The following is a 24,890-nucleotide window of genomic DNA, read 5'->3' as shown; positions in this document are numbered from 1 at the left end:
TTGGCTGTGGGTTTGTCATAAATAGCTCTCATTATTTTGTTATACATTCCATCAACACCTAGTTTATTGAGAGTTTTTAGCATGAAGGGGTGTTGAATTTTATTGAAGGCCCTTCTGCATCTATTGAGATAATCAATGTCACTGGTTCTGTTTATTATGAATTCTGTTATATTGATTTGCATGTTGAACCATCCTTGCATCCCAGGGATGAAGCTGACTTGATAGTGGTGAATAAGCTTTTTGATGTGTTGCTGAATTCAGTTTGCTGGTATTTTATTGAGGATTTTCACATTGATGTTCATCAGGGATATTGGCCTGAAAATTTCTTTTTTGGTCCTGTCTCTGCCAGGTTTTGGTATCAGAATGATGCTGCCCTCATAAAATGAGTTAGAGAGGAGTCCCTCTTTTTCTATTGTTTGGAATAATTTCAGAAGGAATGGTATCAGCTCTTCTTTGTACCTCTGGTAGAATTCGGCTGTGAATGTGTCTGGTCCTGGGCTCTTTTTGGTTGGTAGGCTATTAATTACTGCCTCAATTTCAGAACATGTTATTGGTCTATGCAGGGATTCTGCTTCTTTCTGGTTTAGTCTTGGGAGGGTGTATGTGTCCAGGAATTTATCCATTTCTTCTAGATTTTCTAGTTTATTTGCATAGAGGTGTTTATAGTATCCTCTGACGTTAGTTTGTATTTCCATGGGATCAGTGGTGATGTCCCCTTTATCATTTTATTGTGTCCATTTGATTCTCCTCTCTTTTCTTCTTTATTATTTTGGCTAGTGGTCTATTTTGTTAATCTTTTCATAAAACCAGCTCCTGGATTGATTGATTTTTTGAAGGGTTTTCATGTCTCTATCTCCTTCAGTTCTGCTCTCATCTTAGTTATTTCTTGTCTTCTGCTATCTTTTGAATTTGTTTGCTCTTGCTTCTCTAGTTCTTTTAATTGTGATTTTAGCATGTCGATTTTAGATCTTTCTCGCTTTATCCTGTATTGCACATTTTTTAAAAATGTAAAAAAGCATTCTTAGCTCAAGGGCTGTATAAAACAGCCCGTAGGTCTGTGTTTTGCCAACCTATGCAATAATGAAAGGATGTCTAATTAGGATACCACCATATAATCAAATCCTGAGATTCTATTATTAAATTTATCACACAGAAACTCTTTGGACAGGAGTGAGAATTATATTTCTCACCAACACAGTGGCAGCCAGCCTCTAATGTGACCCCCAATGATATTTGTCTCCTGGTAATTCACATCATTATATCACCCCCTCCCACACTCTACCAGGGTTAGTCTGTATGATCAATGGAATACAGCAGAAAAGGCAAAAGATAACAGCTTTCGTCTTGGGCACTCTCTTTCTGTTGGATCACTGACCATAGGGAAGCCAGCTACTGTGTTTTGAGGATACTCAGGCAGTCTACAGAAAAGCTCATGTGGTAAGGAACTGATGTTTCCAGCCCATAGCCAGTGAGGCCTGGCAGCAACCACACGAATGAGCTTGGAATTCGCCCCCAGCCAAGCCTCAAGGTGACTTCAGCACTGACTACCATCTTGACTATAGGCTGTGAAAAACCCTGAGCCAGAGGCACCCAGCTAAGCTGCTCCCAGATTCCCGACCCACAGAAACTCCGCGATGATAAATACTTGTTTTAAACTGTTGATTTTGGAATAACTTGTTAGAGAGCAACAGACAAGCAACACGAACACCATCACACAGTCAGACTTCACAATGGTACTCACCTCCATGGGATATATAAAAGTCTGTGCAGTTGCTCCAGCCATGGAACCAGAAATAAATCTCTCAAATGTTCCAATCTTTTGTCCTTCTTCAGTAAGTAACTTCTTGTACTGTATAAATAAGTTTTACAATGCACATTACTACCTGCCGTGGACTGAGCTGCGCCCCCACCAAACTCATATGTTGAAGCCCTAACCTCCCATGTGATGGTATTAGGAGATGAGGCTTCTAGATTAGGGTTATGAGGTCATGAGGATGGGGCCCTTATGAAAGGATCAGTGTTCTTATAAGAGCAGACACCAGAGGGCTCACTCTCTCTCTCTCCCCTCACATGTGCACCAAGAAAAGACCATGTGAGCACACACCAGCTGTCTACAAGCTGGGAAGAGAACCTCACTAGAAATCAAACTGGCTAGGCCCTTGATCTTAGGCATTCTAGCCTCCGAAACTGTGAGAAATGAATTTCCTCTGTTGATTCCACACACTCTGTGGTATTTTATGGCAGCCCAAGCCAACTAGACAATCCTAGAATACAAATCGGCTCCTAGAAATCAATAAATTGACAAATGGGATGATGTGTCTTGAAATGTATATACTGCATTAATAATACGAAGCAGAAGAGCAAGGCCTAAATGCTACTACACACAGTTACTGGACAGTGGTTTTCAAGTCAGATTTCTACAGAACACAGATGTCTCCCAGTTTGGACCAAGTTGTTCCTTTGCTGAAACAGCATAACAGCATTCTTCCCCAGATGTACAGAAAATACAAGGTTAATCAAGTTTTCACAGTGTTTGGATAGTTTCCCCACAGTTTTTAAAAGATGAGTTTATTTTCACCAGTGCAAATAAAACGAATAAATAGGTGACAAACAAATATTAACACAACAATTTATAAAAACAGTTTTTGCAGGTAATACATAGAATTATACTAACCTATCAAGCATCTCCCTGGCTATCAGTACTAAAGTGACCCAACATAGCTAACTGGACCAAGGGTGGAAATATGACCCCAATACAGCCAAAATAGTGACTGGCCAGGATATTAATATCATGGGATTGAGAGTCAGGCAGACCTGGGCTGGAACCCAGGCTAGACTGCAATGGTGTGATCTCAGCTCACTGCAACCTCTGTCTCTCGAGCTCAAGTGATCCTCCCACCTCAGCCTCCAGAGCACAGGCACACACCCCCAAGCCCAACTAATTTTTATATTTTTTGTAGAAATGGGGTTTTGCCATGTTGCCCAGGCTAGTCTTGAACTCCTGGGCTCAAGCAAACTACCTCTCAAAGTGCTGGGATTAGAGGCGTGAGCCACCACGCCCAGCTCCCCTTCATCTTAATGGCTTGAGATTGAGGCAAGTTGAGCTCAAATTCCAGTCCGGCAGTTCTGTCTTTTCATTCACTTAGTAAGAGTTTCCTGGCACTAGGCAAGGTGCTAGGAATACAAGTAGCCACTGCCTAAGGAAGCTCACAGTCTCACCAAGAAGATAAGTGCAGAGAACATCAGAATGCAGTGTGAAACTGCTGTAACAAAAAGAAATTAAAACAGAAGCATTCCTGGAGGAACTAACTCCTGAGTAAGGTACTAAAGGACATTCCCCACCATATGACATATAGAAAGAGGAAGGGTGTGTGTGCGTTGCTGAAGCAGGGTCAGGAGACAGGGAGTAGCAGAAAGATGACGTGCATGGTGGGTATGTTGAGTGTGAGACACTCCTAGGACATGCAAGCAGAGATGCTGAAACACACAGTACACAGGTAGATCTACGGTGTTGAGATAAAGAGAAAGATAATGGAGTGGAACGCAGTCAGTACAGAGATGGCAGCTGAAACCATGAGAACACTATCCCACACTACCACCCTGTCAATGATACAATGACACTACTATGGCAATGACAACCCACAGGGAACACAGCTTTACCCCAAACTGATGATGTGTTTGACAGAGCTACACACCAGGTTGAAAAGATCTTTTTCTTAGTTTCCTAAAGTACTAGCTATTCAATGAACAAAACCTATCTGAAACTAAAAGTGAGCTAGTTACATACTCTGGGAAATTTGAGAATATATACAGTCTATTTATCCTGAAGTAATTTAGAACCCACTGAGAAAACAATGGATTTTCCATCATCCAATGAAAAATGGGATATTCTGCAATTCAGCACTCAAGGGAGGCGAGACAGGGGAGGAATTGGTTTTGGTTAAGATGCTTAGGATATGCTTCTCACAGGAAGGTGGCTTTTAGAGAGCCCCGAGGGATGAATGGACCTTCAGCAGGACAGGAGAAAGCGGCACCATAGGCCCAGAGCCCATAAGAACACTACACCACACTGTGTAGACAGCTTTCTCTTGATGTCTAAGAAAGTTAGTGTGTAGAAATCACAATACTATAAAGAGGTCTTAGGAAGGAGCTTGGGTGGACAGAAGCAGAGGATGCCTGCTGGTGGTATCCAAGGTAAGAATCTGACAAACGACATAAAGTAAAATATGCATATTTGTTTGTAATACCCATGGACTTTCTTTTTTTTTTTTTTGAGACGGAGTCTTGCTCTGTCGCCCGGGCTGGAGTGCAGTGGCCGGTTCTCAGCTCACTGCAAGCTCCGCCTCCCGGGTTTACGCCATTCTCCTGCCTCAGCCTCCAGAGTAGCTGGGACTACAGGCGCCCGCCACCTCGCCCGGCTAGTTTTTTGCATTTTTAGTAGAGATGGGGTTTCACCGTGTTAGCCAGGATGGTCTCGATCTCCTGACCTCGTGATCCGCCCGTCTCGGCCTCCCAAAGTGCTGGGATTACAGGCTTGAGCCACCGCGCCCGGCAATGGACTTTCAAAAATACTAAACTTCTTGCATACTGAAATAACTGCACTGAGTATTTGTTTATTTTAGGCTCTGGCTTTCCTATCATAAAATCCAAGTATGAAGTCAGAATAACCTACGGGTATCTCGAACATTAGCCCTTAATAATCATGATTTGAATCTTCAAACCTTCACATAAGGAAAATAACCTTCCCAAGGATACGTTCTCATTAATATCCTGGAGACTAGATTCTCTTTAAATTTTTTTTTTTTTTTTTTTTTTTTTGCTTCTCTATTTCCCAGGCAAAGAAAGAGGATACCATAATCTTCTCAAGAGTATTCTGTTGCTCAAGAACAAAACACTCTCCAGAATAATCTAAAATCTACATGCAATAATACAAAACTATGGGGTGGGGAGTTGAATTTCAAGGCCCTTACAGTCCTTGATAAACAACAATGGAATAAATAACGGAAAAAGTAATCTGTGGCTGCTCAACTAGACAGTTCTGCCAATGACCACAAAGAGAACCCAAACTCTAAAACTTACCTCTGTACTTCCCCTTTACATTGAGTTAGGCTGAAGCAATAGCTCAAAAAATCCAAGTTAACAAAAGTCAACAGAGAAGTGATTCAGAGGTAAATGCCTTTGTTCAGTCATTCATTCATTCAACACTCACTTGGCACTTATCACATGCCAAGCTCTGTCTAGGTGCTGGAGTACATGGGGAAGAAGCCATGCCCCTGCCTTCATGGAGCTGTCACTCCAAACTCAGCTCAATTTTACAGCAATGTCAAATTACACAAAGGACTTCAACTTGTAAGTTTTCCTTCCACAGGTTAGATTGTGACACTTCCATAAAACTTACGTTAGTGTGCTGCTTCTGCTCAGAATTTAGAATGAATAAACTAAAATTCTACCCTTCCTTTAAGAACTACTTAGGAAAAAAAACTTTCTTTATAAATAATATGATGAATTAAGAATCCCCTAACTTGGTCACGAGAAATCTCTGATTTTATTTAGTCTAATCTATAAATGATATGGAGTATATGTGAAAGATTATTGTGTATTAAAACAAGAATCCCAAAAGCATTATACATTAACCTTTATTGAATCCATTTACTAACTCCTCTTTGTTAATAAATTCCATAGGTGATAAAAATTACCTGTTCATATGCCCAGAACTTAACAGCTGTCTCAGGAGCAATTTTGATGACGTTTGTACCATTTCCCCTCCAAAGGGAGCGGATCCCTCCCTCTTTTACCATCTGTCGAAAGCCACCAAATATGTTCATTTTGTCTGATTTTGAACCATGAACCTAAAAATAAAAGCAGAATGATATAAAATGCTGGTGGCATATTACTGTTACTTTTCTAAAGCAACCACACAATCTTTTCAATACTGTTTCTAAATGTAAGAAGATATATTTGAAAATAAAATATAGAGGGGTTGAAAAAATAAATTATACATAATGATGGGAGGGAGTATTGCCATGATTTTAGACGCCTGTCTCTGACTCTAAAACTAAGAATAATTGCTATCTTCGGTGTGAGAAAGCAGAGAGAGAAGACAAGAAGAATATTAAAATTATGAACAACCTTCAGAAGATAATATTAACTAAATTATGTATCANTGTTACGTATACAATTTTCTCTCCTGTAAAGCACTATACTTAAATGTATACTATTAGCAGTGGACATTGGATTAAGCATCCTGTTAATACATTGATTAACTTGTGTGATCTTTACAATGCCCATCTGTGGTAGGTTCTGTTTTTGTTCTCATTTTATAGGCAAGGAAACTGAGACATAGAGGATTGGAATAACTTGCCCAAAGCCCATAACTAGGAAGGTCAATTACCACAAACACTGAATCCAGATAATTTGTCATGTTATCTACTTATGGAGAGACAGGTGGGATTTGCATCTTGCTGCCTCATGTGGCATTAACAGCCCATGTTAGTGCCATCTCTTTATTATATTATATTATATTATATATACTGCAAGTAATACTGTTTATATTCTTGAGGACAGGGAGTAGTATCTTACTCCCTGTCCTCAAGAAGTAGTACAGACATGAACTGTAAATGGGTCTGAAATGGTTTGGATATTGTGTATATCAGGGTTACAAACACTGGAACGCATACAGCCTGAAACCAAAAATAAAAATTGTACCTTCTTTGGCATTTGAGGCCTCTCTAGCAAATAAATTCATTACAATATGTACCCATCCTGTGAATACTGATAAATGACTTGGTTTATACTACAGATGTGGTAGTCATTTAAAAATACTATACCTTATGACCACCTACAGAAAAAACTGATTAAATCCAATACACCAAAAATAATTAAGCAAATCAGGCATTCTTCTGATTGTTTCAGCTCACATAAAAGGGGTGATTACCACTAAACAGACACACACACACACACACGCACACACACGCACTCATAGAAGGGGGTGATTTCTGAAGGCCAGCCATGTGGCCAGTATGAAAACGGGGCCCAATAAGAACTCTGCACACCAAAGGCTCAGGTGAGCTTCCCTGGTTGGTCTGCAATATTCCGTGCCTAGTGTCACACAACAGTGCCAGGAAAGTAAGACATGGAGATTCCACAGGGAGAGGAGAACAGAAGCTCTGCCCTATGAGCTTCTTTACTTGACTGATTTTCATCCGTATCTTTTCCCTGTAATAAACCATAACCAGGGATAATAAGCTTTCAGTAAGTTATGTGAGTATTTCTAGAGAAGTATTGAACCTGAAGGTTGACTTTGGAAACTCCTCACATTTGCAGAAACTAAATTCCAGAGAAATCCATTTTATTTTAAATAAATAAACTTCACAATAAAATAGGACAAAGGAAAAAATAAATGCTTATTCAAGTTCTCTAAAAGTCAAGTTACTACTGTTCCTAAAGAAAAACATACACCAATTCCCTCTCCTTTTCCTTTAAAGCATTAGCTTTGCCCCTAAATAAATTTTGGGATTTGGGTACATTCTGAAGGAATGCTAGCTTAAAATACTGTCAGAAATCTTTTGTCCAGAAATCTATGGACAAATGTAAAACTGCTGACCGTAAGTATAACAAAGTTGTAAAAATATTTGGTAAACTACTACTATGTTCCAATAGGTTATTCCAGTGTACCAGACATTTTCACATACCTGATATTGTTTGATTCTCACAACCATTCTTGTTAGATATTCTTATCCCCATCCCAGAATGAAGGAAAATGAGACCTCAGAGGTTTCATGCAGCATGAGAACCAAGAGCACTGGAGGCAAAGATACTCCATTCCCCCTCTCATTTGTGGTAAAGGAAAAGTTAATTCTCTGGGCCTCAGATTCCCCCTGGAAAAATGATAAAATACCTACTTCACTGGGCTGCTGCAAGCATTAACTAGCTTACCACAATAAGCAAATACATATTAATTATTTTCCTTTCCCTCTTTCCACTCTGGCCAGCCCAATGCTACACTGCTAGTAAATAACAAAATCAGTCTATAAAGCCAGATCTTTTTCTGCTAACCTCAGCTTCAGAATAATTTTTAAAATTACATTGCTGGTCTAAGATTCTAGATTTCAGAAATACTTTACTTTTAATAAAGTATATAAAAAGGAAGGAAACTATAAATAAGGAGAATCCTACAAGAATAGCTAGGGATATTATTTAAATTAAACGTTTGAATAGTCATAGAATGCCAAAGATTAAAAGTTCATTACATACACGTACTAACAATCTAAGGTTTGGTACACTGCCATACTTACATGGACTGAATTCAGAGTTAACAGCAACAAAACAGATTTATTTTTTAGAGTATAAAAGATTATTACTGAGAAATTTTAAAACTTCTTTTTCAAAGCACCACATTTCTCACTGTTTCAGAATATTTAGGGCAAACCTGGACACACGATAATAAAGCTCACCTGCATCATGATTTTCAGACGGTCCAAAGGGGCAGTGCTTGTTCGAGAGACGGCACCAGCAATGCCTCCTGCCAAAAGCTGCCTCCACCATTGTCCGGATTTTTTTTCATCTTCTGTGAATTCATCTGGAATAGTTAAGCTATCCCCTATGTCAATTCCCTATTAAAATGAAAAAAAGATCCCCTTAGTTAAAAATATATAATCCCAGAAGACGTTTCTGTTTTAGAGAGAATCATATGTTATTTTACTGTTAATATGAACTTCACTCCCTAGAATTTGAGCACAAAGATTATGTCTTCTATTCACAATGAACAATGTACAGTATCAGTTCACAAGAAATGAAAATAAACAGTAATTACAAATATACAAAACCAACAGTTACAACTTTCTTTCATCATAGATTCACAGTATCTTTTCTTCTCTAGGTCTAAGTTAGAATGAAAGGGCAGCATTTTATCAGGTATAGTCCATCTTTTTTACTGCAACCACTTTTCATAAGGCTAGAAAACCAATTGGTGATGACATCTTTTAAGAAATTAGTTCATCAGTTATTAAACAATACTTCCTTTATCTCAAATTTATATCCACATTACACTTTATACCATGATGTTTTAAATATGTAAATAAAATTAAAACTGTGTATGTGAATACCCCTAAACTCATTTTCTACTGTTTATAAAATATTTTATAAATCTGACTTGTCATTTAAAACATGCAATAGATTCCATATAAAATTTAGCTAATGGAGAGGTATTGTTTCAAATCATCACCCCTTCAACCTATTCTACATTACTATAGCTTGAGAGAAACAACTCTACAATAATATTTTTACAATTCTATTATCTAAATTGTTTTGTCATAAAATTTTTTTTACAAGCAAGAGTGCAAGGGGAAGGAGCTATCCTACTATCCTATGGTAGTAACCCTCTCTTCCTTCATTTTACCATCAATAAAATGGAGATACGATTGTAGTCTCAACTGTTACCAACTACCTTAAAAAATACAGTAAGAATTATGTAAATAAAACTTCACATAGTGTAAAATTTATCTAGGCAACTGAACTACTAGTATATTATTTTATACTCATAGCTGAGAAGGCACTAATCGCCAACAATTTTAAAATGCTTTATGTAAGCTTAGGCATTGTTACTAGTGGCAATGTGAACTCCTGACTTCATTTAATGCATATTTAATTTAGTAAAATCTTAAGTGCATAGAAGACAATCCCATTAAGAAAAAAGAAAAAGGCTGGGCGCGGTGGCTCCACCTGTAATCCCAACCCTTTGGGAGGCCGAGGCGGGCGGATTACGAGGTCAGGCAATAGAGACCATCCTGGCTAACATGCTGAAACTCCATCTGTACTAAAAATACAAAAAATTACCTGGGCGTGGTGGTGGGCACCTGTAGTCCCAGCTACTTGGGAGGCTGAGGCAGTAGAATGGCGTGAACCCAAGAGGCGGAGGTTGCAGTGAGCCGAGATCGCACCACTGCACTCCAGCCTGGGCAGCAGAGTGAGACTAAGTCTCAAAAAAAAACAAAAACAAAAACCTCCAGAGAGTTCCCAATGGTTTCAGGAGCAGATTACATAATAATAGAACTTGGTTTACATCAGTATGCATAATATTAATGAAACAATCAAAATTTGAAAGTTTTGTGAAAAACAAACTGGTATGAAATGCTAAGCAGATGAAGCAAAAAGATTCTATAACCTTTAATGAATATTGTAAGTGCCTTAAGCCAGAGATAAATCTAGGCAATCTGACCAAACAAGGACATAGATCCTTAGCAACCATGAGGTGCTGAGATTATTTGGCCAATACGCCTGTAATCCCAGCACTTTGGGAGGCCGAGACAGGCAGATCACGAGGTCAGGAGATCGAGACCATCCTGGCTAACACAGTGAAACCCCGTCTCTACTAAAAAATACAAAACTAGCCGGGAGAGGTGGCGGGCGCCTGTAATCCCAGCTACTCGGGAGGCTGAGGCAGGAGAATGGCATGAACCCGGGAGGCAGAGCTTGCAGTGAACTGAGTTGGCTCCACTGCACCAACCCGGGCCACAGAGCAAGACTCCGTCTCAAAAAAAAAAAAAAGTAAAAGGCTACAACTTTTACACTTCCCTATGGCAGAATACTTAAATGCCGATAAAAGCTAGACAGCTTATTCATCAAGGTGGTACTTCTTCCAAGTTTTCAGAATGGACATTTATGCAGTCTTAGTTGTTTTTTTTTTTTTGTTTTTTGTTTTTTGGTTTTTTTTAAATAACTCTATAAATCTATGCCTAATAGAATAAATAGAACTCTACAGGTTAAGAAGCTACTGGACTCAGGTATCCTGGCCCTTAAGTGTTACAGAGTGTTCTTGGTTGATAACTGTACCTATGGTTTATAGCTCCAAATAAGTATAAATACATAAAGTATACTTACTGTAGAATGTTTCCAGAAACGGATAATTTCCTCAATGTCTGTAACAGGATTAAATAAGAAGTAGTCTCTCCATTCATTCCAGTCCACTGTCATTGTCCCATCAGCATCAATGCTGAAATTTTAAAAAAAAGATCAAAGAACAAAACTAAATTGATAAATAAAACTAACAATACTGGCCACTTTACAGAACGACAGTTCCTTTTCTAACATAATATTCTTATTAAGTTAAAAAACCCCATCCACAAATATAGGTTGTTGGAAATGGCAGCAAGCATTTTATGGTCCTGTTAGATAGTTTTAATTATCTAGATAAAAATGGGTCCCAAAATTACAGCCAGCTCACCAAAGACTACTTTCAGCACTCTGTCAAACTCTGCCAATGAGCTACAAAACACAAAAACTGAAAGATAAAATATTGAAAGGTGGTAATGAATAGATTCACTATCCATTTTTTCATGCACTTAGTGGATCATGAAGATAATTCTTAATGTTCTATTGCAACATTTGAATGTAGTTTTGAAATATACTCAAAACATGTTATCAATTTCCTCCAAGTTAGGAAAATTAAAAAATTAACAGTGATTGTAAAAAATCAAACTCTCAGTGACTGTGCCTTTGAGTCTTAAGAAATCCTGGCACCTCATTTTCAATCTTAAAATTAACATATTGTAGTCTTAAATATTTATCATTAATATTTGGCTTGTTTTACAAGTTTCTTGGTAATTAATGCCATTTGTATCTGTTTTCTCCTAAGAGAAATTCCAAATGTGCCAGGATTTTGACCGTTTTATTCCCTTCTTTCGGCCACCTCTTACAGCGGCTGGCACAAAGAAGGTGCTCATTTATTTACTGAATTAATGGATGTCTCTAAAGAAAAAGCTTTGGTGCATCCTACAAATTTTATTCCTTAATTAGTATGAAAATTATGCAAAAGGATAGCAGTCAAATAAAATGCAATTTTCAGATATTCATTATTGTGTTTTCTAGTGTCATTTTTTTATTTTGACCTGCACATGGGAAATTACACTTAAACTTTCACTTGTCCCAGCACAGAGGTATATCTGCATGAGAGTCCTAGTCACTACTTATGTTTATAGTATTACTCTGGGTTGCAATATTTATAGCTTTATTTATATCACTATTTTCTACTTTAATGTAATTGTTTGTTGCCTGACCCCACCACCCAACCTCCCACACATAAGCAGCCTGCACAAGGCAAGGATTTTTTTTTTTTTATTTCATTCAAAGTTATAACCAAGGTTTCTAAAACAGTGCCTGCCACCGAGTATTTACTGAATAAATAAATAAATTACAAACTCTGTAGCTTAAAACCACAGAACATTTAGTGTACTGACAAACTTCTTAGATAAGATAGCCTTGCTGTGGGTATAACTTGCATTTCCCTTCAAATTACCAAAGATGTTGAGCATCTCTTACCATGTTCATTTGCTATTGCTGTTTCTTCCATGTAAAATATGCTGTTCATGTCTTTGCCCATTTTTCTAACAGGTTGTATATCTTTTTCTTATTTATGTAATTCTTTATATTGTTCATTCTAATCCTTCAAGTTATAAGTTGGCAAATACCTTCTCTTTGTCTTTCCACTCTAAGCTGTCCAAGTACAGACGCTCTTGATTTTAATGCCGCTGAATTTAATCTTTTTAATGCAGTTGAATTCAGTCTTTTCATTTCTGTGTATGGCTTTTGTATCTTGTTTTAAAATAAATTCTTCCCTACACTGAGATAAAGATATTTCTTCCCCACCACCTCAAGCTGTTATAGTTTAACTTTCATGTTTAGGTTGATGTTTGTGTATGGTAAGAGGCAGGTATCCCAATTTCCTGTTTGTCTGCACAAGCATGAGCATGAGCATCATCTATTGCATACACTCTCCTTTTCCCAAAGTTTTGCGAAGCTACTTCTTTCATGTAACAAATCCAAAATATGGATGGGTCTGTTTCTGGGCTCTCTATTATGTTCCACTTGTTAACTTGTCTGTTTCTATAGAAATAGCACTGACTTGGTTATGGCTTAGTAACAACCCTTGGTATCCGATAGGGCAGGCCCCTGGCTCCTTACAGTTCTTCAGGAATATCCTGGATATTCTTAGGTCTTTGCTCTTTGATATAAATTTGAGACTCAGCTTGACAAGTTCCTCAAAAAAAAAACCAGGTGGGTTTTTTTCAATGGCATTGAATCTCTATTACCAATTTGGAGAGAAGATACATCTTTTCTATACTGAGTCTTCTTTAATGTCTTCTAATAAATTTCGTTAAGTTGCTCTTATAAATACATTGATTGTGGTATATTTTTTAATACAGCTGATTCAGTTTGCTAATATTTTCTTTAAATTTTACATATAAGTCATAGGTATCTTGGTCTATACTTTCGCTGTTTCATATACTGTCTGCTTGTGGTGTTATAGTTATAATGATCTAGAAAGGATACGATAGTGTACTTCTACACCCTGGAAATGTTTGTACATCTGTTCTTTAATCATTTGCAAGAACCATCTGGGGCTAACGTTTTGTTTATGAGAACATTTTAAATTACTGATCCAATCTCTTCAATTGCTTAGGTACTATCAGCTATTTCTTCTTGATTCAGTCCCAGTAAGTTCCATTTTTCTAGAAATTCATCTACTTTGTCTGTTTTCAAATTTATTAGCATTAATAATTCATAATATTTTACTAGTTTTTTAAAAGTTCTTAGGTGTCTCTTTGTAACTGAACATGATTTACTTACATCTCATTTGTCTTTTTTCTTCATCAATCTTTCCAGAGGCTTGCCTTTTCCAACAAACAGCTTCTGGCTTTGTTGATCCTGTTACTGCATCTTTGCTATATATTCTTTATTACCTCCTTCCTCCTGCCTTCTTTGAGATTATTCCAGTTTCTCTCCCCTAACTTAGCACATTAGTTTTCAGACTTAATTATTTTCCAATAAAAGTTTTCAGACTATAAAATTCCTACAAGTGCCATCTTGGAAATATTCCATAAGTTTTAATGTTTTCAAGTCAACGTGTCCTTGAATTTCCACTTATGCTTTCCTTTGACCCACAAGTTGAGAAGTGTATATCACATTTTAAAATATTGGCATTTTTATAATTTATGTCTGTAATTGACTTCTACTTTAACACACAGTGGTCAGAGAAAGTAGTTCTTGTGATACCAGTTCTTTGAAATGTGTTGAACCTGGCTTTACTGCCTACTATGAAATCACTTTTTATACATGTGCCATATGCACCTAAGAAAAAATATTTTTTCTAATTTTTTGATGCAAGGTCCTATTACATGCCCATTAAATCAAGCTTATGTATTTAAAATTTTTTGTCTTCATTAAAGTTTTTCTCTGCTTGACCTATCAAATACAGGAAGAACTGTGTTAAACTCTCTCACCACTGTGATGGATTTGCCAATTTATCCCCAGAATTTTATCAACCAGCTTAAAAATTTTATATCCTCATACTGAATTTTAAAACGTGGTGACACTCTATTTTTACTAATGTTTTTACTATATAATCTATTATGAATAGCTTATTAATAATAATTATTAAAATAGTTGATATTAACATAGCTATCCCATAGCTGATATTAACATAGCTACCCCAGCTTTTTTTTGGTTAGTAGGACTTTATTTTGCTTGTTCTTTCATCTGACAATCTCTGCCTTCTGACAAAATTTACATTAATTTTTATTAATTGAAGACTAAACTGAGAAAGTTCTAACTGATCAAAAGGTGATTATCTCCTAACTTACTCATCACTCACCTCAAACCCCCATGGAAACAGGGTAAGAACTTTATTTAGCCTGCCCCATTTGAGAATGGAAATGAAGGGAAATCATGCCCCAGCATTATTGCAGGGCACATTTTAGTGGAGTTTTACTGAGCTTGAATTTATTTCTCACATCTTACCTATTGCTTTCTAATTATCTCTTTCTATGTTTTTCCCTCTCCTCTCGTCGTTGGATTGTTTGAATCTTATGTTTTTGTATTTATTTTCTTATTCCATTTCTTTCCTCCCTGGTTTTGAAGTTATACACTCAATTACTATAGTTTCAATCGTTTACCTTGAAATTTTACCACATACATATAACAAAGTCTAAAGTGAATGTTTGACCCCACCATCCTAAATAAGGTAACAATTTTAGAACAGTTTAAAACAAATCATCCCCTCCCCTCTTACACACTATTATTGTCTAGTATCGTAGTTGTCCTTTTTCTTAAAACCCACAAATGGGTCATTATGATCACATCCATGGCTGTTTCCAACAGACTACTGAAATAATCCATAGACCACTAGCTAAGAGGTGGCCCACTATGGTCTAGAGAGTACCAAGAAACATTGTGTGACCCATTCTCCATATATGCAGCTTCCAGGATGTATGTGTCCTTTCCCATATGTATGTGCCCTTTCCCATACCTACCTTCAACTCACCCTTTTCAGTAGCATAATTCTACTCATTCTTTAACATATTCTTTAGTATTTTCTGAGAGTCCATTATCGTAATGTGGTAGACATAGAACTGTTAACCAGATACACATGGTCTGTGCCCTCAGTGGGAACAACAAGCACTAAACAAAAGCAAGCAATACCCAATATTCATTGAGCATTTGCCAGGCATTGTTCTAAGTACTTCCCATGTTAACTCATTTAATCCTTAAAACAAGCCCATGTATTTACTACACTCTCCATTTTACAGACAAAGAGAGGTTAAGGATTTTGTTATAGTCACAAGGCTAGTAAGTAGAGTACAATTAAGAGTTTCAACCCAGGCGTTTTAATTCCAAACTGTACTCCTAACCACTGAGATACACAAATAAGTCAATGATTACAAACCATAAGAGCCATGAAGCAGAGAAACAAGTTGCATAGACAAAGAATAACTGGAGTGAAGGGTTCCCAGGTTCTGAATAATTGTGGAGAAAGAAACCTAAAGATATGAAAATGAGAGGAAATGGGAAATGAGATGGAGATGAAAGCCTAAAAGAAAAATGAGAGCAGAAGATAATTATGATGTATGTGAAACCCGTTTCAGAGGGAATGCCTGCTTCAGCTACTTCATATCTACAGCTTCTACTGAAGAGGTGTAAGTAGGAAGCTATATTTCAACCCAGTGACTCCTCTCTCACTGTGATGACCCAGTCACAGCTGTTTCAATCAGCACTGTGTTAGTCTGTTCTGCGTTGTTTTAAATGAACGCCTGAGACTCAGTAATTTATAAAGAAAAGAGGCTTATGTGGCTCACAGTTCTACAGACTGTACAAGCATGGCACCAACATCTGCTCAGTTTCTGGTGAGACCCCAGGAAGCTTTTACTCATGACTGAAGGAAAAAGGTGAGCAAGTGTGTCAGATGGTGAGAGAAGGACAAGATAAATGAGGTGCCAGGCTCTTATAAACAAGCAGCTCTCATGAACTAATAGAGTTCACTTATCACCAAGCCATTAATGAAGGATCCACTCTCGTGACCAAATTAGTCCCTACTTCCAACACTGGAGGTCACATTTCAACATGAGATTTGGAGGGGACAAATACCCAAACCATATTAAGCACTATTCAGATGTTTTTCCCATGAATTCAGGTTTGGGACACAAAGAGACAGTGAAATGGAAGAAAACAAGCAGACATTTGGAGTGACATGAGTAACACTAATGGCTAAGCACTTGAGGGAAGGTCCATGATGGTTATATAACTACAGGAAACTCTGGTCACACACTGCCTTTAAAAGTGTTTCTAACATTTTACTGAAGAAGTATAAACATTAGTAATAATAATGATATCCCAAAAGTACAAAAAAAGTCACTAGCCATGAAAGAAATATAAATCAAAGCCACAATGAGATATCACTTCATACCAATTATATATTAGTCAGGGTTATCTAGAGAAGCAGAACCAATGGATCGTTAAAATCAAAAGAAATCAAAAGACAGTTCAGATATGGTGGTTCATGCCTGTAATCCCAGCACTTTGGTAGGGCAAGGTGGGTGGATTGCTTGAGCCCAGGATTTCAATACCAGCCTAGATGATATAGTTTGGCTGTGTCCCCACCCAAATCTCATCTTGAATTGCAGTTCCCATAATTTCTATGTGTCATGGGAGAGAGCTGGTAGGAGGTAATTGAATTATGGGGAGTGGTTAACCCCATGCTGCTGTTCTCATGCTAGTGAGTGAGTTCTCACGAGATATGATGGTTTTATAGGGGCTTTTTCCTCCTTGCTCAGCACTTCTTCTTCCTGCCACTATGAGAAGGACATGTTTGCTTCCCTTTCTGCTATGACTGTAAGTTACCTGAGGCCTCCCCAGCCATGCGAAACTGTGAGTCAATTAAACATCTTTCCTTTATAAATTACCCATTCTCAGGCAGTTCTTTATAGCAGCATGAGAAAGAACTAATACAGTAAATTGGTACCAGGAGTGGGGTGCTGCTAAAAGGGTACCCCAAAATGTGGAAGTGACTTTGGAACTGGGTAACAGGCAGAAGTTGGAACAGTTAGGAGGGTTCAGAAGAAGACTGGGAAAGTTTGGAACTTCTTAAGAGATTTGGAGGGCTCAGAAGGCAGAAAGATGTTGGAAAGTTTGTAACTTCCCAGAGACGTGTTGAATTGCTTTGACCAAAATGCTGATAGTAATATGGACAATGAAGTCCAAGCTGAGGTGATCTCAAAGGGAGATGAGGAACTTGTTGGGAACTGGAGCAAAGGTGACCCTTGCTATGCTTTAGCAAAAAGACTGGTGGCTTTTTGTCCCTGCCCTAGAGATCTGTGGAACTTTGAACCTAACAGAGATGATTTGGGGTATCAGGCAGAAGAAATTTCTAAGTGGCAAAGCATTCAACAGGAAGCAGAGGATAAAAGTTTGGCAAATTTGCACCCTGATGATGTGACAGAAAATAAAAATCTATTTTCTGAGGAAAAAATTCAAGCCAGCTGCAGAAATCTGCATAAGTAACAAAGAGTGAAATGTTAATCACTAAGACAATGGGGAAAATGCCTCCAGGGCACTTCAGAGGTCTTTAGGGAAGGCCCTCCCATCATAGGCCCAGAGGCCCAGGAGGAAAAAATGGTTTCATGGGCCAGGTCCAGGGCCTTGCTCATTTGTGCAGTCTCAGGACTTGGTGCCCTGCATCCCAGCCATGGCTAAAAGAAGCCAACATACAGCTCAGGCAATGGCTTCAGAAGCTGCAAGCCCCAAGCCTTGGCAGCTTCCACAAGGTGTTGAGTCTGCAGGTACACAGAAGCCAAGAACTAAGGTTTGAGATCCTCTGCCTAGATTTCAGAGGATGTATGGAAAGGCCTGGATGTCCAGAAAGATGTTTGCTGCAGGGGTAGAGCCTTCAAGGAGAATCTCTGCTAGAGCAGTGCAGAAGGGAAATGTGGGGTTGGAGCCTTCACACAGAGTCCCCACTGGAGCACAGCCTAGTGGAGCTGTGAAAAGAGGACCACCATCCTCCAGAACCCAGAATAGTAGATCCACCGACAGCTTGCACCATTCACCTGGAAAAGCCACAGACACTCAACACCAGCTTGTGAAGAGAGCCAGAAGGGGGTCTGTACCCTGAAAGCCACAGGAGTAGAGATGCCCAAGGCCATGGGAGCCCACTTCTTGCATTAGTGTGAGCTGAATGTGTGACATGGAGTCAAAGGAGATCATTTTGGAGATTTAAGATTTGACTACCCCACTAGATTTCGGACTTACTTGGGGCCTGTAGCCCCTTCATTTTGGCCAATTCCTCCCATTTGGAACAAGTGTATTTAATCAATGCCTGTACCCCCATTGTATCTAGGAAGTATAATAACTACCTTGCTTTTGATTTTACAGGCTCATAGGCAGAAGGGACCTGCCTTGTCTCCAATGAGACCTGTGGACTTTTAGGTTAATGCTGGAATGAGTTAAGATACTGGGGGACTGTAGGGAGGCATGACTGTGTTTTGTAATATGAGAACATGAGATTTGGGAGGGACTAGGGGCAAAATGATATGGTTTGGCTGTGCCCTCACCCAAGTCTCATCTTGAATTATAGTTCCAATAATCCCCATATGTCATGGGAGGGACCCAGTGAGAGGTAATTGAATCATGGGGGAGGTTATCTTCATTCTGATGTTCTCATGATAGTGAGTAAGTTCTCATGAGATTTGACTATTTTATAAGGGTTTTTTTCCCTCTTTGCTAGGCACTGCTCTTCCCGCCATCATGTGAAGAAGGATGTGTTTGGTTCCCCTTCCACCAATGCTTGTAAGTCTCCTGAGGGCTCCCCAGTCAAGCAAAAGTGTGAGTCAATTAAACCTCTTTCCTTTATAAATTACCCACTCAGGCAGTTCTTTATAGCAGCATGAGAATGGACTAATACACTAGGCAACATGGCAAAACCACATCTCTACCAAAAATATAAAAATTAGCCAGGCATTGTGGTACATGCCTGTGTTCCCAGGTACTCAGGAAGTGAGAGGATCAATTGAGCCAGGGAAGTTGAGGTTGCAGTGAGCCATTACTGTACCACTGCATTCCAGATGGGATGATGGGATGATAGAGCAAGACCCTGCTTCACAAAAAATTAAAATCAAAAAATCAAATGACAGACAGTAATGAGTATTGATATGGCTGTGAAGAAACTGAAACCTTCATTCATTGCTGCTGAGATTATAAAATGGTTCAGACACTTTAGAAACAGTTTGAAAGTTCTTCAAAATATTAAAGATATTTAATTAAATATTAAAGAATCTCTAGACAGGCTAACTGTTGAAGGGCATTCTCAGACAAAGCCAGTCTGCAAAGACTAAAATAAGCGCCTACTTCTTCTAATGCACAGACATAAACACGTGGCCACAATCATTGACAACAATCAGGAACAAATGACATCACTAAAGAAACAAAATAAAGTACCAATGACCATCCCTGAAGAAAGAGAGATGTATGAACTGACAAAGAATTCAAAATAACTGTTTTAAGAAAGCTCAGCAAACTTCAAGAAAACACAAAGAAACAATTCAATGAAATTAGGAAAATAACCAGTGACAACAATTAGAAAGGTAATAAAGAGATTGAAATGATAAAAGAAAAAAAAACCAAACAGAAATCATGGAGCTGAAAAATACAATGAACAAAATTAAAATGCAATATGGGAGCATCAACTGCAGAAGTAGTCAAGAAAAAGAAAGAAATTATGAACTCAAAGGTTATTTGAAAATACACAGAGGAGAAAAAAGAATGAAAATGAATGAAGAAAGCTTACAAGATTTACGGAACAGCATCAAAAGAGCAAAGTTTTGAGTCACAGGAGTTAAAAAAGGAGAAAAGGAAGATAAAGGGGGTAAAAAGCTTAATTAAAGAAACAGTAACAGAAAATTTTCCAAACCTGAAGAAGGATGTAAATCTCTACATACAGAAAAAGTCAAAGGTCTCTAATCAGATTCAGTCCAAACAAGCCTACCTCAAGACATATTACAATCAAACTCAAAAATTAAAAACAATGAGAGGATCCTGAAAACAGCAAGAGATAAGAAGCAAATAACATACAAGACAGTCCCAATATGGTTGGCAACAGACTTGTCAGCAGAGACCTACCAAGTCAGGAGAGAAAGGGATGATATATTCAAAGTGTTCAAGGAGAAAAATACCAACCAAGACTAATGTACCCAGCAAAGTGTCCTTCAGAAATGAAGGAGAGATACTTTCCCAGACAAACAATAGCTGAGGGAGTTAATCATGACCACACCTATTTTATAAGAAATGTAAAAGGAGTTCCTCAAGCTGAAAGAAAAACATGCTAATGAGTAACAGGAAAACATCTGAAAGTATAAAACTGACTGATAAAAGAAAGTACACAGGTAAATTAAAAATAATACTATAATGATGGTATGCAAATCACTTATATTTGTAGTAGGAAAGATAAAAGAGAAAACTATTAAAACTAATACTAGCTACAATAATTTGTTAAGGGATACACAATATGAAAAAATGTGAACTGTGACATCAAAAATTCAAAATGTCAAGGGATTAAGTAAAAGTGTAGATTTTTTTTTTGTTTTGGAGGGTTTTGCAATAAAATGAAGTTATCAAGTTAAAATAAACTATTATAACTCTTAAGATGTTTTTTGGTAACCACAAATCAAAACCAATAGGAGATACACAAAAAATAAAAGCAAGAAATCAAAACATACCACTAGAGAAAATCACTTCACCACAAAAAAAAGACAGCAAGTGAGGAAGAAAAGAATAAAAGATCTACAAAAGAACCATGAAACAATAAGCAAAATGGCAGTACAAAGTCCTTACTTACCAATAATTACCTTGAACATGAATGGATTAAATTATCCAATCAAAAAACATAGTGTCTGAGTGGATAAATAAAACTAGATTCAACTATATGCTGCCCATGACAGACTCATTTCATCTGTAAATATACACACAGACTGATGGTGAAGGAATGGAAAAAGATATTCCATGGAAACAGAAACCAAAAGAGAGCAGGAGTATACTTACATCATATTAAACAAACTTTAAGTCAGAAAGTGTAAAGGAGAAACAAAGATCCTATATAATGATACAAGGGTCAATTCAATAAGAGGATATAACAATAAGTTATATGAAGGCACTTTTACTCCAGTTCTTCCATTTTGAATTTTCAATGTCACAATTTATATATTTTACATTGCATATCCCTTAATAAATTACGTAGCTATTGTTTTTTATAAATATGTATGAACCCAACATCAGTGCACCTAAAGATAAATACCAAACATTGGCCAGGTGCGGTGGCTCATGTCTGTAATCCCAGCACTTTGGGAGGCCAAGGTGGATGGATCATGAAGTCAAGAGATCAAGACCACCCTGGCCAACATGGTGAAATCCTGTTTTTACTAAAAATACAAAAATTAGCTGGGAATGGTGGCAGGTGCCTATAGCCCCAGCTACTCAGGAGGCTGAGGCAGGAGAATCGCTTGAACCAGGAGGTGGAGGCTGCAGTGAGCCGAGACCCTGCCACTGCACTCCAGCCTGGCAACAGAGGAGACTCCGTCTCAAAAACAACAACAACAACAACAACAAAGATAGACTGCAATACAGCAATAGTAGGGGACTTCAACACACTACCTTCAGCAACGGACAAATCATCTCAACAGAAAATCAGTAAGAAACATCAGATTTAAACTATACTCTAGACCAAATGGACAGATCAGACATAAAACATTTCACCTAATGGCAAGAGAACACACATTCTTCTCAACTGCACATGGAACATGCACCAGGGCGCACCAGGGCATATCATATGTTAGGCCACTAAACAAGTCTTAACAAATTTAAGCAGAAGGAAATCATATCAGGTTTCTTTTCTGACCACAATAATAAAAAATTAGAAATCAGTAAGAGAGGTGCTTCAGCAAATTCACAAATACATGGAAATTGAACAACATGCTCCTGAATGATCAGTGGGTCAATGAAGAAACTGAAAGCAAAATTCAAAAATTTCCTGAGATGAAAAAAATGGAAACACAGTCTACCAAAACCCATGGAACACAGCAAAAGCAGTTTTAAGAGCAAAGTTTATGGCAGTAAATGCCTACATAAAAACAAAAAACCTCAAATAAACAACCAAAAAACCCCAATAGACATCTTTCAAAGACATACAAATGGCCAAAAAGTACAAGAAAAAAAAAAAAAGCTCAATATCACTAATTACCATAGAAATGCAAATAAAAACCACAATGAGATATCACCTCATATTACACTTAGAATGACAATTACCAAAGAGACAAAAGATAACAAGTGTTGGCAAGTATGTAGAGAAAAGGGAACTTTTGCACCCTGTTGGTGAGGAGGTAAATTAATACAGCCATTATGAAAAGCAGTATGGAGTTCCTTTAAAAATTAAATACAGAACTACCATATGATACTACAATACCACCACTGTATGTGTGTGTGTGTACACATATATATACATATATAAAATGAAATCAATATATCAAAGAGCCATGTGCATTCCCATGTTCATTACAGCACTATTCATAATAGCCAAGATACGGAATCAACCTAAGTGTCCACCAATGCATGAACAGAGAAAATGTGCTACACATACACAAGAGAAAACTGTTCAGCCATAAAAAGGAAGGAAATCCTGTTATTTGTAACAATATGAATGAAATAAGCCAGGTAAAGACAAATACTGCATGATCTCACTCATGTGGAATCAGAAAAAGTTAATCTCATAGAAGCAGAGAGCAGAATACTTTGGGAGTAGGGTATGGTTTGTGTTAGAGGACACACAATTTCAGCTTGACACGAGGAATAAGCTCAAGAGCTCCACTGTACAACATGAAGACTATAATTAATAATAATATATTATATTCTTGAAAAATACTAACAGAATGGATGTAAAGTGTTCTCACCATAGAAATCATTACGTATGAGATGTATCACGTTAATTAGCTAGACTTAGTCACTCCACAACATATATATACTTCAAAACATCATGTTGTACATGATAAACACATATAATTGTCAATTTAAAAATAAAAAATGTTTTAAATCACTGGAATTGTATACTTTAGAAAAGTGAATTTATGGTATGTGAATTACAACTCAGTAAAGCTGCTGGCTGGGCGCAGTGGCTCACTCCTGTAATCCCAGCACTTTGGGAGTCCAAGGCGGGTAGATCACCTGATGTCAGGAGTTCGAGATGAGCCTGGCCAATATGGTGAAACTGTCTCTACTAAAAATAAAAAAAAAATAGCCAGGTGTGGTGGCACGTGCCTGTAGTCCCAACTACTCGGGAGGCTGAGGCAGGAAAATTACTTGAACCTGGGAGGCGGAGGTTGCAGTGAGCTGAGATCACGCTATTGCACTCCAGCTGGGCAACAGAGTGAGACTCCATCTCAAAAAAGTTACCATAAATGGGAGGAAAAAAGACAAAAAGATCTTGGATATACGTACTGAAGACTAGGGAGGTGTTTTAAAGCCACACTTACAAACACAGAGTTCTAATGCAGGATATTAAAGTGAAAGTCAATTGTTGACCAACATGAAGAGCTTACCTTTGAAGAATCAACTCTGCTTGTTGTTCAGAAATAGTCAGACCCAGTGTCTGGAGAGACTGGACAATTTCTGAAGCCTCAATTTTTCCTTTAAAAAAATAAAAAGGGCAAAAAATAAAACTCGGAACTGACAAGAGCCATAGAAATCATGAATTTCAAATCTCTCATTTAAGAGAAAGCTTTAAACTGATTAAGGCAAAATTATGCATGTAGGTGAGTTACAGATTTGCTTAAATGCCTATCCCAACATCAATACTAAAAATGTAACAAATACATTAAACAAATAAACACACATTTTTTAAAAATTCAGTAATTATAACAGCCTTAAAGATAAATAATATTCCTCCAAAGAGACCAACTTCTCAAGTGGCCTTACCAAGTAATGTAATTAAGAAGTAGCAGAACTAAGATCCAAATCAAGATATTCTAACTCTAAGATAAATTCAATTAAAGTAGGATCTAGTCATTTAAAAGTATCTATTTCTACATTTTTAATAAATTACTAGACATTTACTATACAAAACATCATATATCACTGTGTTAAAGAGTAGTAGTAAATGAGAAAATAGAGCTAAAGCACAGACTATTCTTTTAAAAATCTGGCAGTAAAAGGCCAGGCATGGTGACTCACACCTGTAATCCCAGCACTTTGGGAGGCTGAGGTAGGCGGATCACCTAAGGTCAGCAGTTCGAGACCAGTGTGGCCAACATGGTGAAACCCCATCTCTACTAAAAATACAAAAATTAGCCGGGCATAGTGGCAGGCACCTATAATCCCACCTACTCGGGAGGCTAAGAGAGGAAAATTGCTTGAAGCCGGGAGGCAGAGGTTGCAGTGAGCTGAGATTGCGCCATTGCACTCCAACCTTGGTGACAGAGTGAGATTCCGTCTCAAAAATAAATAAATAAAAATAAAAATCTGGCAGTAAAAATAAGGGGAGCAAGGAAAAAAGAACAATAATAGAAATTTTTTAATACTAGGGA

General features: G+C 37.7%; 1 protein-coding gene across 3 annotated transcripts in view; it reads right to left on the bottom strand.

The window, feature by feature from the left end:
* The window catches only part of SLC25A24 (solute carrier family 25 member 24), a 56,919-nt gene that overhangs the window by 13,310 nt on the left and 18,719 nt on the right, over positions 1–24,890 (bottom strand). For all 3 annotated transcript variants that reach the window (XM_017862994.1, XM_017862993.1, XM_017862995.1), the window contains exons 3-7: positions 23,907–23,994; positions 10,879–10,990; positions 8,454–8,612; positions 5,697–5,849; positions 1,742–1,849 (exon numbers count right to left, since the gene is read on the bottom strand). In XM_017862994.1, the coding sequence (XP_017718483.1) occupies positions 1,742–1,849; positions 5,697–5,849; positions 8,454–8,612; positions 10,879–10,990; positions 23,907–23,994 (620 nt within the window). The remainder of the gene's footprint in view (positions 1–1,741; positions 1,850–5,696; positions 5,850–8,453; positions 8,613–10,878; positions 10,991–23,906; positions 23,995–24,890) is intronic.

This window comes from Rhinopithecus bieti, unplaced genomic scaffold, assembly GCF_001698545.2.
Source record: "Rhinopithecus bieti isolate Rb0 unplaced genomic scaffold, ASM169854v2 scaffold_66334, whole genome shotgun sequence".
Classification (NCBI taxonomy): Eukaryota; Metazoa; Chordata; class Mammalia; order Primates; family Cercopithecidae; genus Rhinopithecus; species Rhinopithecus bieti.
Note: the sequence above shows the minus strand (reverse complement) of the source record. Positions and strands in the feature narration are given on the sequence as shown.